This window comes from Cyprinus carpio, chromosome B13, assembly GCF_018340385.1.
Source record: "Cyprinus carpio isolate SPL01 chromosome B13, ASM1834038v1, whole genome shotgun sequence".
NCBI lineage: Eukaryota > Metazoa > Chordata > Actinopteri > Cypriniformes > Cyprinidae > Cyprinus > Cyprinus carpio.
In genome coordinates, this window is record NC_056609.1 from 2,607,223 (window position 1) to 2,623,571 (window position 16,349).

At 34.8% G+C, this 16,349-nt stretch overlaps 1 protein-coding gene across 5 annotated transcripts in view; it reads right to left on the minus strand.

Annotated features, from left to right (window-relative positions):
* LOC109072910 (CUB and sushi domain-containing protein 1-like) overlaps positions 1-16,349 on the minus strand; it is a 492,278-nt gene that overhangs the window by 346,224 nt on the left and 129,705 nt on the right. For all 5 annotated transcript variants that reach the window (XM_042736246.1, XM_042736245.1, XM_042736243.1 and 2 more), the window contains exon 2: positions 1,347-1,563. In XM_042736246.1, the coding sequence (XP_042592180.1) occupies positions 1,347-1,563 (217 nt within the window). The remainder of the gene's footprint in view (positions 1-1,346; positions 1,564-16,349) is intronic.

Below are 16,349 nucleotides of genomic sequence, written 5' to 3' on the forward strand. Positions count from 1 at the left end.
TCATGTTTTGTGTCAGTCTCTGTTGAGGCACATGCTAGCTAAATGTCAGTCACCTGTAGCATGGTGCTGTGGTAGAGAGGTCCTATAGTGACAGTTACTGACACAGCGTTGTGAAGAGCACAGCTCTGAAGAGAAATGGCTTCCTTATGAAACGCTGGTGATACAGTGACTAGAGGGGCTGCATCAGTGGCATTATTGATTGAATTGCTGTGTTTCTATACGGACTGCAGACAATCGATGCAATCATTGTGTTTTTCACATTTTTGGATGGGATTGGGTTGCCTTTATTAGACCATATGTCCATCTATCTTTACGTAAATATTTGCATCAACCGCTCTCATTTAAAAACATTTTTAATCTACACTATCCATTTTTGGGCCTCTGTACTTTGTTCTGCACTTTGTTCTGTTTTTGTCTCTCTTAATCATTTTTTAATCTAATTAAATCTTTAATTTAATAGACACTTCAAACTTCCCAATATATCCTTCTGACAGCTTTCTTCAGGAAACATAAATTGACCCATGATAATTTCAAGAAATGGAAGCTTTAGCATAAGTTCTGCCGGGAAGACTCAATTGTTAGCGTCACTTATTACCTTCTCAATTGTCCAATCAAGTTCTAATAATAGAAGTATAAAGGACCTGTGCTTACACTTGTCTGAGTTTGCAGATGCTGAACGCTTCACTCACCACCATCCACCCCTCCACCACCAAGATGGGTTTCCTCCCTCCACCAATAAGAAAGCTTCTTCTCTCCATCTTCTTTACCACCGCAGGATGTTTCTTCCCCTCCAACCACCCCACCACCACCAGGATGGTCCCTCCTAAAACCTCACGGGGGTCGGCTGCGCCCCTGCCTTCATCTTCAGGCAGGAAATGCTGAATCCGTACCCTCGGACTGCTAGTTACGGATGGGGCCTACGACAAATACTATCATATATATAGCTTGCTGGGTCATTAATAAATGGATGATTTGTTACAATATCTTCTCAGAGTCTTTCTGGTAGAACTGCATTTGTGATTGTGTTATACATTTGTAACTGTAATTTAATGCAATTTTTCTCCTTTAGCTGCATCTGACAGACCCACCACCGACTGTATAGGATGGTGCTAGATAAGTTATATTTCAATAAAGTGCAGTCATAAAAAATGAAAATCAAGCACTTTCTGTGTTTTGTGTGGGGATATTCATGGGGTATCTGACAAAAAGCCTCCACTCAAGAAAAACATGGAGAAATACTTTCAAAAATTACAATCCATAAAAAATGCATGTGTCCATGTATGTAAGGCCAAAACAAAGGCATTGCAAAGCTACAGCAATGAGGAAATAAGGAGCATAAGTCTCACCTCATCTTCAGGTTGCCCGGCTGTGGTTGTCCATCATAGATGGAGACAATGTCAAAGTCCTCCTCCAGAGCGAAGGTGTGAAATGACAATTGTATCCTGTTCCGCTCTCCAGTGATTACGATCCACGTACAGTTGGCATAGTTGGGATAGCCATGAGGAAAGCCAGGACTCTCTATAGTTCCATTGAGACCTTGTACCAAGCCACCACAAGTTTGACCTAAGGACACAAAAACAGAAAGTTAGTGACCTCCATCTGTCTTCACATTATTTTACATTTTACTTTATATGTTTTTGACACAGTTCTGCATTTTCAAACTCTTAAGCTGTGATATTAACTAATAAAATGTATGTACTGAATGCCTTCTCACTACTTCTCACTTCTCATTTCTTACAATATTTCTTACAAAGCTAAATGTACAGAATTGGTCAGAAAGTCTGAGTTGGAAACTTCTTTTATTTCTTTTTTTTATTTAATTTTATTGTATGTATACAAATTGTATAATATCCAAGGTACACATTTCTAGTAACTGTGCAGTTAATTCTCATATTGTATTTTCAGAAAGTTTTTGAATATTTATCTTCTCCCCAAATTTGTCACTACCGAAACACAGTAATAATAATTTAATTAAAAGGGTTATATTGACCTATTAAGACTTTGCTTACATCTATATTGTAATGTAAATAAATATTTTTTTATACATTTTATTATTCTTTTTTTAATCAATCAAGGTAAATCAATGACAATTACATTTTTAACAATATTTCTAGTGTAATTTATGAGATTTTTTGTATTTTGAATCAAATTTTTCTTTGTAAAAAGCAAAAAGTTGATTGTACTGATTTCAAAGTCAAGGATTTATTAGTTTGAATATGCATTGTACCAAAAACTATCATAACATCTTAGTTGATAATTCAGTATTCTTTATTGATGACAAAGCATCACAAGTTTCAGTAGTGACTGCACATTTTCGGTAATAACAGCAATGCTTTGGTAGCGACCACATCACGTAACAGAATTTTAACGTTCATACTAAAACGCTACTAAAACATTCTAAAATACAAATAAATGAATAAATTGCATAACTGTACTAAAATTTTCTTTATTTCCCACAAATATGAGGATTTTGTGTTCCCTTTTGTCAAAACCGAAAAAAATAATGACGTTTTAATACTTTGATAATTTTAGATACTTTTAAACCTAGCTCAAAGATGCTAATCAGCACATGATTAGCTAGCACAATTCTGAACAGTGGTACACATTTAAAAACAAAATGTTATGGAAAAACTTGTAATAAGTGTGCTTAATTGTGTGCTAAAAGTGTGCTTAATTGCAGAAAAAAGGTGTTCGGTACTGATGTTCCTTAAAGTTACACACAGATTTTTCAAACTTTTGAACACATTTATCACAAAATGATGGGGCCTGCCTATCTACTCGCCTTGTAGCTATGAGAGATGGAGGACATAGGAATATTTCCTGATCATAAATGTAGGGGTGTAGTTAAAATCAATCTCAGCCAATGGACTAAAACATAGACTGTTACAATTTTACATATGTGGGACACATTTTTATTATTATTATTTTTATATTTTTTTACTAACAGATAATTTTTTTACAAAAAATAAAAAATAAAAATCAAGACAGCCACCTCCCGATTGAAAGTACTCAAGATATGATTTCCAACTATTCTCAAGCTTTCTTGAGGGACAAAAAGTAAATGGAGCATAGCGATAGTTCTGGCAGGCTATGTTAGTCAAGCTCGCATCAGCTGACACTCAGCTGATCCACGTCTACCTATAGGATCACGACACCAATCATAATTCCCATAATTCCCAGTCATTATTCAGCTGAAGTATGCAATGGCGTGTTCTCCATCATCCCCTTCTTGGGGCAACACTGAACCTACACCAACACTGCTGGCATCGGTGTCTATGATAAACAGCTGGCTTGCATCAGGGTATGTCAGTACTGGACCATTTGTCAGTACCTCATGTAAGCAGTTGAAGGGGGCCTCACATGCCTCATCCCAGATGATGGATCGGCCCTTTTCTATTTTGTGATAAAAATTTTATTTATTTCTATACATACAACAAACAACAACAACAGACATCCTCTATATCAGTGCTTCCCAAACCTGTCCTGGAGGCCCCCCTGCCCTGCACATTTTATATGTCTCCCTAATCAGACGCACCCAGTTTAGTTCTTGCAGTCTCTACTAATGAGCCGATGAGTGGAAACAGGTGTGTTAGATAAGAGAGACATACAAAAAGTGCAGGGCAGGGGGGCCTCCAGGACAGGTTTGGGAAGCGCTGCTCTATATAATCCAGTGCTTTAGAAAAAGAACACTGCCAAAATCAACAGTCTCCGGCTCGGCCCCATCAATTTGTGCCGCTGTACATTAATGGGACATAAAGTTGGCTTAACCATATAAATCAGTTTGTTGTAAAGTGGATAAAACAATGTTTACATGTGTCCATAGTTTATTAACAGAACAGGACACTCCCCAAACATATGAAGAAAAGTACCTGCTGACGTAGTATTACAGAAATGGCAATTGTAATATGATTGTAGTTTAATTTTTAATCTTTTGCAAGGAGTTATTATACATGCTCTATGAATAACTTTGAAATATATAAGACGATGAGCCAAGTTTTTAGAGGTTAAATTGAGGTTAGACCACGCTTTCTACCAAGTCAACAGAAAAATTAAGGTCAGATAATTACTGATTACAAACAGATTTGACAGAGAAAGGCATTGTAATGCGATCAACAATTCCACCACACACCAAGGAAATAGACGGTCGACCAGAACACGGCGTAATCCAATCCCGCCAAAATGAGATCTTCTTAAAGTAACTCTATATGCCAAACCACCCGAGTGCGCAATCCTTTTGAAATTCAAATGAAATAAATACAGATATTAATGTGTTTTATAAAATAAAAGTAGCACAAAAAAAGGAACGACAAACAACTTTGAACAAGAATCAAAACAGACCACACATTAACGATAATATAGGTCTGCCTAAAAAAAAGAAAGAAAAGAAAACAGAAAAATATTTGGATACGTGATCGATCCACTCCAACGCAAAACATGTCCACAAAAAGCCCGCAGTGTCAAGAACTAGTAATCAAACCTTCTCTACATTAGCTCCAAGAAAAGATTTTAAAGCTTATCAGATTCTTTCAAATCAAAGCTAAATACACATAGAAACAGTGCATCCTTGTGGCGCAGTTGATACAGAAGAGCATACACAGCATACGCTGATATGGATTCTCATTTTGGGGTGGAGTATCCCTTTAAGTGTCCATATCCACCTTGTTATTCTCCTCTCCTGGGCAGTTAAGATGCCTTCTTCTGTGGCAGTGAGCTGATAAAATCCTCTGCTTTCTGAGTAGAGTTGAACATCATCTGCTCACCATTGTGCCGTAGTTTAATTATCGCTGGATACATGAGAAATGGCTGTATACCCGGTGCTGTCATCCTCCTAAGGACTGGGTTGAGGTTCCTTCTCCTGGCAGACGGGGCCGGACTGAAGTCAGGAAAAACAGCAGTGTGACATTATCCTGCGTATATTTCACAGGGGAAGGCCAGCCATGCACCCTTCAGGATCGCTAATCTGTCTTGCCATCTCAGCACACGAGAGATAAGAGTAATAAAACATACAGAGGCATTTTTGCTGTCTACAATTGCATGTGTGCACTCTGGCAGAGATGGGGTACTTGGACTCGGGACTCGGACTGCAATGTGAATGAACTTGGACTTGGACAGACTCTGATGGACTCGATTCGGACTCTGATATTTTGGATGCAGAAATTTTTCAAAGTACAGATGAATCGATGTCACGAGTAATATATATATACATATTTTTTAAAAAATGTACATCTTAAATTGAATACAAAGACATTAATAAAGGTCTCGCACTCCATTGATTAAAAACTTGGAATCGTGGACTCGGACAAAGTGGACTCGGACTCAACACTGCTCTCTGGGTGTGTTTTTTGAAATACTCGATAATGTCAAATAGCACATCATTAAAACAACACTTACAGTAGGTGGACAACCAGAATGGGTATTACTGCCGAGTGTACCGCAGGGCCGCAGCGTTAACTGAAAGTCAGTCCTGTGTTAAATTAATTCACAAAACTGCCACCAGGTGGCACAAAGGGACGGATTGCAAACTGACTGTAGCCTAATTTTAAAATGTTGGTTTGTAAATGGAGATGAAAGGACGAAGTAAAACAACAATAACATTATAATATAACATAGAAACATCCTTAAAAACCATTAGAAAATTTACAGTGATTTAATTTCAAGAAGTGGGATAGTCTTAGGCTACAGTCTACGCATCAAAAATTAAAAGAAAGACCTTTACACAAAGGCTCTTACGCATGCTATTGTTATTTAACAGTCATTACATACATACATATATATATATATATATATATATATATATATACACACACACACACACACACACACACACACGGATTAAAAGCTAAATGTTTTCATTTCATTGATTTCAATTATTCTAAAATAAATAAATAAATAAATAATGTCATACAAAAAAATGGCATCGGCCTGAGAAAATTTTACCATTATAGAATTGTGACTTTACAAGGGTAGTAATTTAGAAGGTGAAAATACTGTGAAATTACAAATGGCATGGAATTTTAACATAACAACTAAAGGTCAATGAAACGTTAATCAAAAAAGCTTTTTTTTTTTTTATTTTTTTTTAACAATGGCACTTAAAGTTTTGAACTAAAATATTATTTCAACCATATAGCCTGTGAATAAATAAAATGCACACTTTTCAATGAAAGAACACTTAGAGAGTGTAGGTTGCTTCTGGTGTTTGGATTTGTACTTCAATAATGAGGTCCAAGTTTAAGAATAGCCTACACTATTTTTTTTTTTTTTTTTTTAACTCTCTATTTAACAGCATTAACTTACAATGAAATACGTCTTCCTTCAGGTAGACTGAATGTTTTCCTGCCTTGATAAATGTTGGGCTCATGATCAATAAGTTGTATTCGCCTCACACTGATTTTGTAAAATCAAAACTTGTGGACTTTGAAGCTGGGTGCAGTTAGCGCGAGTCACACTCGCTGTAAAGCGGAGCAGCTGGCAGAGGATTCCGCTTGGTCTTAAAGCCTTCCTGAAACGCCTACTTTCACAAATAACAATGATTTTCGCAAAAAGAATGATTGATTATCAATTGTGAATTTGTTATTATTATGGTCTGGTGAAAATAATAATATGGGCTGCAAGAAAATAATTAATAAAAAGAGTAGGGCTGCTGTGAGTGCATGCAGGCAGTACATTTCAACCCAGTAACATGACAACACACTGTTCCTTGCAGCCAAAAAACAGACCGAATTCAGTTCAGCTGGAAGGGGTTGGGGTTTGTTCTGTATAGCTTGTAGGGGTTGAAATAAAGGTGTTAATCTCTTGCTTTTTATATGGACATTGTCTTATGAGGGTTTCAAACTTGCAGAGCAGGTTTAGTAAAAGTAAAGTAGTAGTCATTTTTGCAACTGTATACAGAGTATTACATACATTACAATATAATATGTTTGTTTTTGTTTTTTTCTGGAGAGATGAGGATCTCTGAGAGAAAGAGACAAAGAAACTGCCGAAAGAGATGCACATCTGCCAAAGAGACAAAACCATTTGTTCTTAATGTATTTGTTGCTTTGTAGCTACTATTTTCAGTTTTAATTGTTCGCGGCAACGCTGCAGTCGTTTTGGCAATACAAATGTGAAAATATATTGCAGTCTCAGAATCTTCTCAGAATTTATGCAAACCTGTATAAAATGCTTTAAAAACTTTAACAGAGATGTCTAAAGGGTATTTAATAGGTCTGCCCACCACATTAGATTTTTCTAGTTACTAGTAGCCTAGTCGTTCATTTAAGTCATTTATTCAACTAATCGCACATTTATTAAATTAACATCTATAATCCATAATGAGCCTTAATATCTTCAGCGCTCAAGCACACACATTAAGTTTGCCACAAGGCACAGGCAGAAGTAGCCTAATAATTGTGAAAAAGGAGACATTTTAATCATTTATTAATAAACAAATGTTTTCTTGTCAGGTGCAACTCCACAGTATCCTGTACGCGCCTTTAAAGAGAAATGCAACCTTCACAGATCAAATAATGCTTACATTTCAAGCTTTCTGTATATATATTTCTCATGTATGTGAGGCACCCTAATTTTAAGTTATTTCATTTTAAGGAAAAAAATCAAGTGATCGAGAGGGCGCCTCCCTGTCATGCATGCACAGTAATAATTTTCACACAAACACTTAAATATGAATAATAATAGAGCACATTTATTTTCGGTTACAGTACGGGATCCGCATTAAAAAAAAAATAATCGTCACAAGTATTCATCCGAGACAGATGCAGTTATAACCTGTAAATTGAAGGCTATTTGACGTTTTAAAATGATCTAACGGATGATGTCACTCAAATCATTGATCATTTGTTGTTCTTGATCAAGATTAAACAGATGCATGACTCTTATAAACTTGTTTTAATAAATCTCTTTTGCATGAAATAATAAAGATATAAAGCAGGTTAAGTTAAATATTATTGTACAAATAATTATAAAATGCAATAGACTGTGAATAAGATTGGAAGTTTTTTTGTGCATTACAAAGTAAATGTTTTTTTTTTTTTTTTACATGCAATTATCCAAAATAAAGATAAAATATGTAGAAAAATAAGAATAAATGCTGCGCATCACACTCAGCATCATGCACGCCGCGCAAATCTTGCACTCTGATATTTTAAGGAATATGACACACACCATTTTTTTTTCCGGGTTGCGGAGTGGCTGAGAAGGGTCTGTTTTCATTATACAGTGTGAGAGCAGCCTCTAGTGGTTGAAATCACTGACAGCACGTGCTATTTGTTTAGACACGTGATGCTGCACGCTGAACAGAGTGAGACACTTCAGACAGAAAATCCTGCCCTGCCTCAGAGCGCAATTCACATAGTTTTCCGTTAAATTACATTACATTCGCCTGAATCGTTGTTAATGTACATAATGTACGTAATGAATTGTCCGTTTGGTGAATAAATAAACTGTTTTAGACCACTGCTCGAGTTGAACGCGACGCGTCCGGAGTGTGTGTGATACCAGTGAGTTTTCTTTGACTCAGAGCTGCTCTTTCATTTCTTTCATTTTAGAAGCAGTTAAAGTGTGAGAGTATACATTGTGCTGGTATAATTGTAGGGCCCTATGTTTTCCACGATGCGGAAAACGCGGACGGAATCGCAGAATCCATTCATAAAAACAGAATTCACAGTTTAGTGCCTGACGCTCGCCGTGATTACAGCGTCTGCCGTCTCACTAAATGAGGATGAAAACACATGAAGAAAATCTCCAGAACTGCTCTGAGGATCTCTTCATGAGCATTTGACCATTTGATTTGAGCAATCGCATCATATCATATGCACAGAATTGTAAAGGTATTCATGGCAACCCGTCAAAATAAAAGTCCGGTTTGAAGTCTATTGTTCAGCAGAATGTACATAGCCTACTACTACTACTAAAATGAAACAAACATTATTTTTTAAGGAATAATCACACATTTCTTCCATGTTTTAATTTTAATAGTAAATCCCCTTTGTTTGCCAAAAGAAGTTTTTTTGAATTATAAGAATTTTTTTTTTGAATAAGAATTTTTGAGGGGGAAAAAATCATTAGGCTTCTTTAAGAAAAAAAATAAGTTATTTTATGTGTTCAAATAATTAGACATGCAAAACAGAATTTGGTAACAATAAAAAAATGTGAGAAAAAACAAATATTTATACACATAATTCATATTATATAAACAATACTGCACACCTATTAAATGTGTCAAATCTAAAATAAGGTGTAATACTGTGTAGCTTAGAGTAAATATAAGCAAAGGCTCATAGGCTTGACATTTATCCTGCTTGAATTTGTTCTTAGAAACGCACATAACTTCATAAGTACTAAACTTTCATCTGTGAAAATTCAATAATTTAACTACAGTGTTTTTCTTTCATTTTCCTCTGACTGCAGCAGTCAAATGTAACATATCGGTGAGGCAAAGCTGACGGCTATTTGCGAAAATGTGCTTTGATGCGGTTGTTCGATAACTTAAAGGTTAAAGCACCACTTAGCGGTCAAAAGCTGCAAATGCACTTTGCGGCGGCAAAAAGCTAATTTTGGTTGGCCACCTACTGTACCATATTATCGCAGATGATATACTGGTATGTTGCATTTTAAGCCTAACTTTAAGCCTAAACAATTTCAAGACAGAGATACTGTGAGCTCTCATTTATAAATCTATAAAAGGCACTTGATGCCAAAGGTTTTTTTTTTTTTTTTTTTTAAACAGAATACACAAATATATACTGCATCATTGTTGAACTTAATATTTGCATGTTTACTCCATATTCATTTCTTGTGCATTAAAATATTTACAGGCAATCATACCAATGCTGTCGCTGACTATTGCATAATATTTATTGGTGATTATTTTCACTGCAAAACTGAGACTGAGGCTGAGATATTGCTTAATGGCACAATGATTCCACATGCTTGGTAATCATCTTTACAATATTCTGATGGATTTATACCTGAATAATTGCAAACATAAAAATGGATGTTGCATTGTGATGTACTGTAAAAAATAAATAATATTACTGCAAATAAAATAAAATAAATCAATACACTTATTGCAGTTATCTGAAGTATACTCAGCTGAGTGCCAGCTGCTTCCCACTTGACTAAATTGCAGATGCACAGTGCATTCTCAGGAACAATAAAAAGCAGTCCAATAGTTGCTCACGCAGATACAGTTTTTGCTGATAGCACACTTTGTTAGGCCATTATAACAAATACACTTTTGATCATTACATGTTATTAATGTATCAGAATGATAAATAAGTATGATGTCTGCTGTATTTCTCATAGGAGCTTGTACAATGGAAAATAACACAGTCCTAGCAATTTGCTGAAAATGTATTCACCTCAGGCTATCCAAGGTGTATATACATTTGTTTCTTCGTTGAATTGGAACAGATTCTGAGAAATTTACCATTAATACAATTGTTCACTAATGGATCCTCTGCAGTGAATAGGGGTCATCAGAATCCATAAATAATGGACACAACTCTGTGATGCGTGTTTGTAATAAATTAGTTATTAAGACGTTGTTTTACTTCAAATTGTTGTTTCCAGCTAAAATATGAATCCATTATCCATAATATTCCTTTCTCCAGTGGGAAAGTCATCTCGTCTGAGAATCAGAAGAGAAATATATACAGATCAAGCACAGAAAACACTCATAAATAGTTCTGTACAAGTATGTTGTTCTGTAAAAAAAGGTATAGACTCACAATGCCTTAAAGAAGAATGTGCTTCCTGCAAAAAAGGCAGCTTTTCACTACACAAGACATTAGTTGGAGTTGTGTGGATTATTGTGATGATTTAGATTCCCAATATCTGATGATGGTTGGAGTTGTGTGGATTATTGTGATGCTTTAGATGATGTAATGTTAAATGTCTCCAAATCTATACAGATGGAGAAACAAATCGATGAAGATTTTTGCCATGATTTTCCACCGATTAACAGTCTGGAGATTAGTTGGAGTTGTGTGGATTATTGTGATGCTTTAGATTCCCAATATCTGATGATGATGATACCTTGTTGAATTTATATCATGAAGAATTAAGACAGTTCTAAAGGCAAAAGGAGGACCAACCCGGTATTAGCAAGGCATACTATATAAAGTGGCTGGTGAGTGTAGATTTTAAATGATTATGGGATATGATTTTGGTCACACATCAACTGCACTTCCTTGATGTGTTGACTTACTTACTAATGCACATGTACTAAATTATAATTTAACTTTAATGTGTCCTTTGCTATTACATTTAAAATTAATATATTATAAAAGTACTAACTTGCAACTTCCTGATTACAAATGTTTTTTGAATTTGAATACATGGCATACAAATTTCAAAAGAAATTACAAAATTAATTCCTAATACTGAGCGAATCATCGGTACAACCATCCCTTCCATTCAAGAACTGTACTTATCCAGAGTGAGCAAAAGCTCTGTAAAAATCACTCTGGACCCCTCACATCCAGCACACTTCCTCTTTGAACTGTTGCCATCTGGTCGACGCTACAGTGCTCTGAGCACCAGAACGGCCAGACACAAGAACAGTTTCTTCCCCCAGGCAATCCATCTAATGAACACTTGACAATAACTGTAGAACACACATACACTTATTTATGTAACGCACATACTTAGTCTACACTTCAAATTTGCACATAATATACCTGTACATACAAAACTGCCTATTGTAATATACCTGCACATACAATTATTAATTTGTATATTGTTATTCCTTACCTACTTCTTTGTATTTTTAATTCTTTTATTATGTGTTTTTTGTTCTGTCGCTGTCATTCTGTTGCACTGTGGAAGCTTCTGTCATGAAAACAAATTCCTCGTATGTGTAAACTTACTTGGCAATAAAGCTCATTCTAATTCTGATTCTGATTATACATTTTCATTTAATTGTGTCTGAAAACATTACATTCAGTGCATATTTAAGTATATTATTTTAAAGTGTGTTTCCATAATAAGTACTATTTTGGAAAGTATGGTAAAGTGTGGTACTTTTTCACAAGGTCAAACCTTGTACAAGCTAACCTAAAATAAACAACTTTTATTAATGCTGGCTTAACTGTTTTGATCTTTACCCTACAACCATCTGGATTTATCAGTGGCACTTTTCAAATCATGAGTAAAAATTACATGTATTACCAATGTATAGACTGCATAACATGGAAGTTAAATATGCCTGTTAATCAAGTTTATGCCATCAAATATTATATTATTAGTGTAGAATGTGTTATGCATAGCTGCCACAGCAAGTGAGCACAATGATGTCAGTCCTGCTGGTGTAGCTCAGAGCAAAAACACCAGTCCAAAATCCATTCTCTTTTTAATGAGGTAATTTATCATTTAGCAGCATGTGTGAGGGGAAAAAAGTTATATAGCCTAATCATTATACGTTACATTACTTTTTCACAAAGTTTCAAACAAAAGAACGTGCTTTTTATATTCCACCTGGGTCAATATAAATAATTTGTAATAATTTTTTAACAGAATCTGTTAATCCTACCTTTATCTGTGGCAGCAACTGTTAAACTGAGCTCCAGACACTTACCGGTAGATGAACACTTAAATAAATTCAAGCTAAAAAAAAAAAGAAAGAAACCGGCCTTGTGTAAAAGTCATCGGGCATTCAAATTCAGTGGTGCAAATTGTGTTTGGGTCTGCCAGCAAACTAATGTATACTGAAAGTAACTTTAATAGGTCCCATTAGTTAAAATTCAGTTTATATGCAAGTGAGAGGAGACCATGCCAACATAGCATGCACGTTTTTTCAGAGTACACCAAGCTCAACCAACAGCATCAAAAAAGAGATTGGCTTCATTAAAGGTGTAGGTGTATAAAGCTCAATGAACAGAGATTATATCATTGTCCTTTCAACCTCTGCTGTTTTTCTGTTGAAAGCAAAATAAGGCAAAATCGTTCCACCCTCAGCCAGGCACCATTAGCAATTGTTGAATAAGGCTTGTGAGTGTATCTGCATATAGATGTTGTCATTGATTTCAATTTACTCTTGTTTTGATTCCTCAGCAGGGCTTTGTGTCAATCTCAAGTCATGCATATCCGATTACGACTGGTAAAGAGCACACTTTTGTAGACCTCAGTAAAGCCAAATGACTCTGACGAGCTGGGAATAAAGCAAGCTGGGCTCTTAAGAAAGTGGCATATGAATGAATGCAGGCCTGTGCTGATTAGTACTCTATTTGGCGGTGTTGTCAATAAATCTACATATGTAATATCTGAAAGTGACAACTACATTCTTCTTTGTAACCTTGGTTCATTCTTAAATGCTTCTTCTTAATGATAAATCCTTTCTTTTATATATCCATCATTTTATCGTTACTCAAATCACTGATCTATCCATCATTAGTGCAACTATAAAATGAAGATAAACATAATGAAGAATTTTCACATTATAAAGCTTTAAATGAACAGTTATAAATTCTGTCTTTATTTAATCACACTTACATCATTCAAATCTTGTATGCTGTTATTTTGTATGTAACAGGGCTAGTCAACTCCGGTCCTGGAGGGACAGTGATCTGCATAGTTTACTTCCAACCCTTATCCAACACACCAGTTCATTTTTTTTTTTTAAATAGGCCTGAATGCTTAGCTTGATCAGGTGTGTCTGATTAGGGTTAGAACTAAACTCTGCAGGACACCGGCCTTCCAGGAGCCGAGTTGAAGAGCCCTGGTCTACATTAAAAATAATAATAATAATAATAAAATAAAAATGGTCCATGCAGCTCTTTCCCTACAATTGTGAAAAAGAGGTGTGCTAGTTAGACTTTTTCCAACCTATAATTCCTGACTAAATGTATAATCAAGTGAACCATTATGAAGTTTCATTTACATCATCTCAATGTTTCATGATGCCAGGATGTTTTTTTTTTCTTATTTTTTTATTTTTTTATGTTCTATAACATAGACAGCAATATGATATAAAAGTAATATGAGTTATAATGTTGCTAGCTTAATGTCAGTAAGAATGATTAGACAAAACTTTACTGTGATAGGCTATTCTCTGTTCACAAATATAGCCATTTATGTTTATAACTATATATATTGTATAGGCCCGCATACTGTACAATGCATGCTTGTGTTTTTAAGAATGTAACTAAGCTTCTGTTCATGAATATCTGCTCTGGTGTAAATATTTTGAATGTGTTATACCCTGTCATTGGTGTTTGCAGTTGTCTGAGGTAAAGAAAAAAAAATTATAAAGTAAGCTTCCTATAAATTACTACTAGTATCAGTGACCATCACAATAATGTTAATAATGCAGTTTATTTGCATAAACAGCATGCTTACTTTTTTATTTCAGATAATGATAACCTGTTGCAAAGCGAATGCAAACAAGCAAATAAGCAGCCCACTCAGGAAACTGGAACACTCCTATCTCTTTAAAGTCTCTCCAAAAAAGTATGTCCTTCAGAGCAGAAGTTCCCAACCTCGTTCCTGGAGCCCCCCCAACACTGAACATTTTGCATCTCTCCTTTTTCTGACACACCGTCTCTACTAATGAGCTGATGATCTGAATCAGGTGTGTTTGATTGAGGAAGACATGGAAACCCTGTAGTGTTGGGGGGCCTCCCGGAACATGGTTGGGAACCACTGCTTCAGAGCACATAAACAATATACATTTTGGAAATGCCAGGTATGTGATGTTCATTTATATATTTCAACATTTAAAAACTTTTGAACAGTGAGATTTTTAATGTTTTTGTAAAGAATTATCTTCTGCTGACCAAGCCTGCATTTATTTGATCCAAAATACAGAAAGTTGCATTTGCTAAAGCAGTAATATTGTGAAATATTTTTACTATTTTAACTGCTTTCTATTTGAATATATTTTAAAATGTTATTTATTCCTGTGATCAAAGCTACATTTTCACCATCATTACTCCAGTCTTACTCCAAGTGTAACAATATACACTATACCATTCAAAAGCTGTGAGTCAGTATATATAGAAATTAAAACTTTTATTTAGCACACAAGTGATGATAAATACAATAATCATGTTACAAACGATGCTGTTCTTTTAATTAATATAAAAATTGCAATAAAATATAATAATAATAATAATAATAATAATAATAATAATAATAATAATAATAATAATTAATGTTTTGTAATGAGTAGCAAATCAGAATATTAGAATGATTTCTGAAGGATTGTGTGACTGGAGTAATGCTGCTAAAAATTCAGCTTTGAAAGTTTTAATTGTTTAATAAACTGTTTAACTGCACTCGCAAGTGAATCTTAAGTTATTTTGTGGGATAATTAAATATATTCTAAATATACTATAAACCTAAAAATATATACATTTATTTTGTCCTCACATTCTGTCTTGTAACTCTTCCCTCTTAGTCACACACCTGGCTTGAAAGGCTCATTATGCAGCTCATTATGCGGGCCTTTGTCTTCTCAGGTGTGAATCACACAAATATTCATGGTCAATCACGCCTATTCGCATATGCCCTTTTGAAACTAAAAGTGTCTTAGAAAATTTAAATCAATCTATTGTTTTCTGTGAGCGAGTAAACAAGATGATTTTCACATATTTTTTTAGCAAAAATTCTAGTCTACAAGGTCCATGTTTGACAGTTTTGTTCTGTATGTGTTTTATGACCTTATTTTAGTGACTTCAAAATTTTAGTTTTTCACTAACCATGCATAAACGTTGTTTTCTCAAAAACACAACCATTTACATACATGCTATTCACATATTATTGTAGCCCAGTTTGTACTGATTGCAGTGTTATTAGACTTTGGCCATGTATATGTTTTTAAGCAACTGAAAAAAGCACAAAAGTCAGGAGATGTCAAAACTTCTCCAGGCCCCCAAAACCTCTTAGACCCCAGAGGGTTAAAATATAAATCATTATGTTTTAAAAATCTTTTGTCATGCTTTAAAGCACACTTATTTGAATATGTTGACTAACATAGCAAAGCTTAATATAACAAATCTTAATATAATCTGTATCATTTGAACTGCAGTGTTATTCAGTATTATATTTAAAGATAAACTGTATTTAAAGATAAACTTTTTTAAAGATAAACTGTGCAAAAGTCTTAGGCACGTTAGTACAGTATTTTTACCCCAAAGAATGGTGTTTGGCCAGTTATTTCTATCGTTTACTGTAGTGTGTCAGTAGAAAATAACAGTTTACATTTCCAAACATTCATTTTGCCATTAATTTTAATAGTATTCTAGTGAGATTTTTTAATGCACAAGCAGTCTGACAACAGCCGGTGCGCCACATGGAGATATAATCTCACTATCATCGAATCTGTCTGTGATTACATGAAGAAACAGATG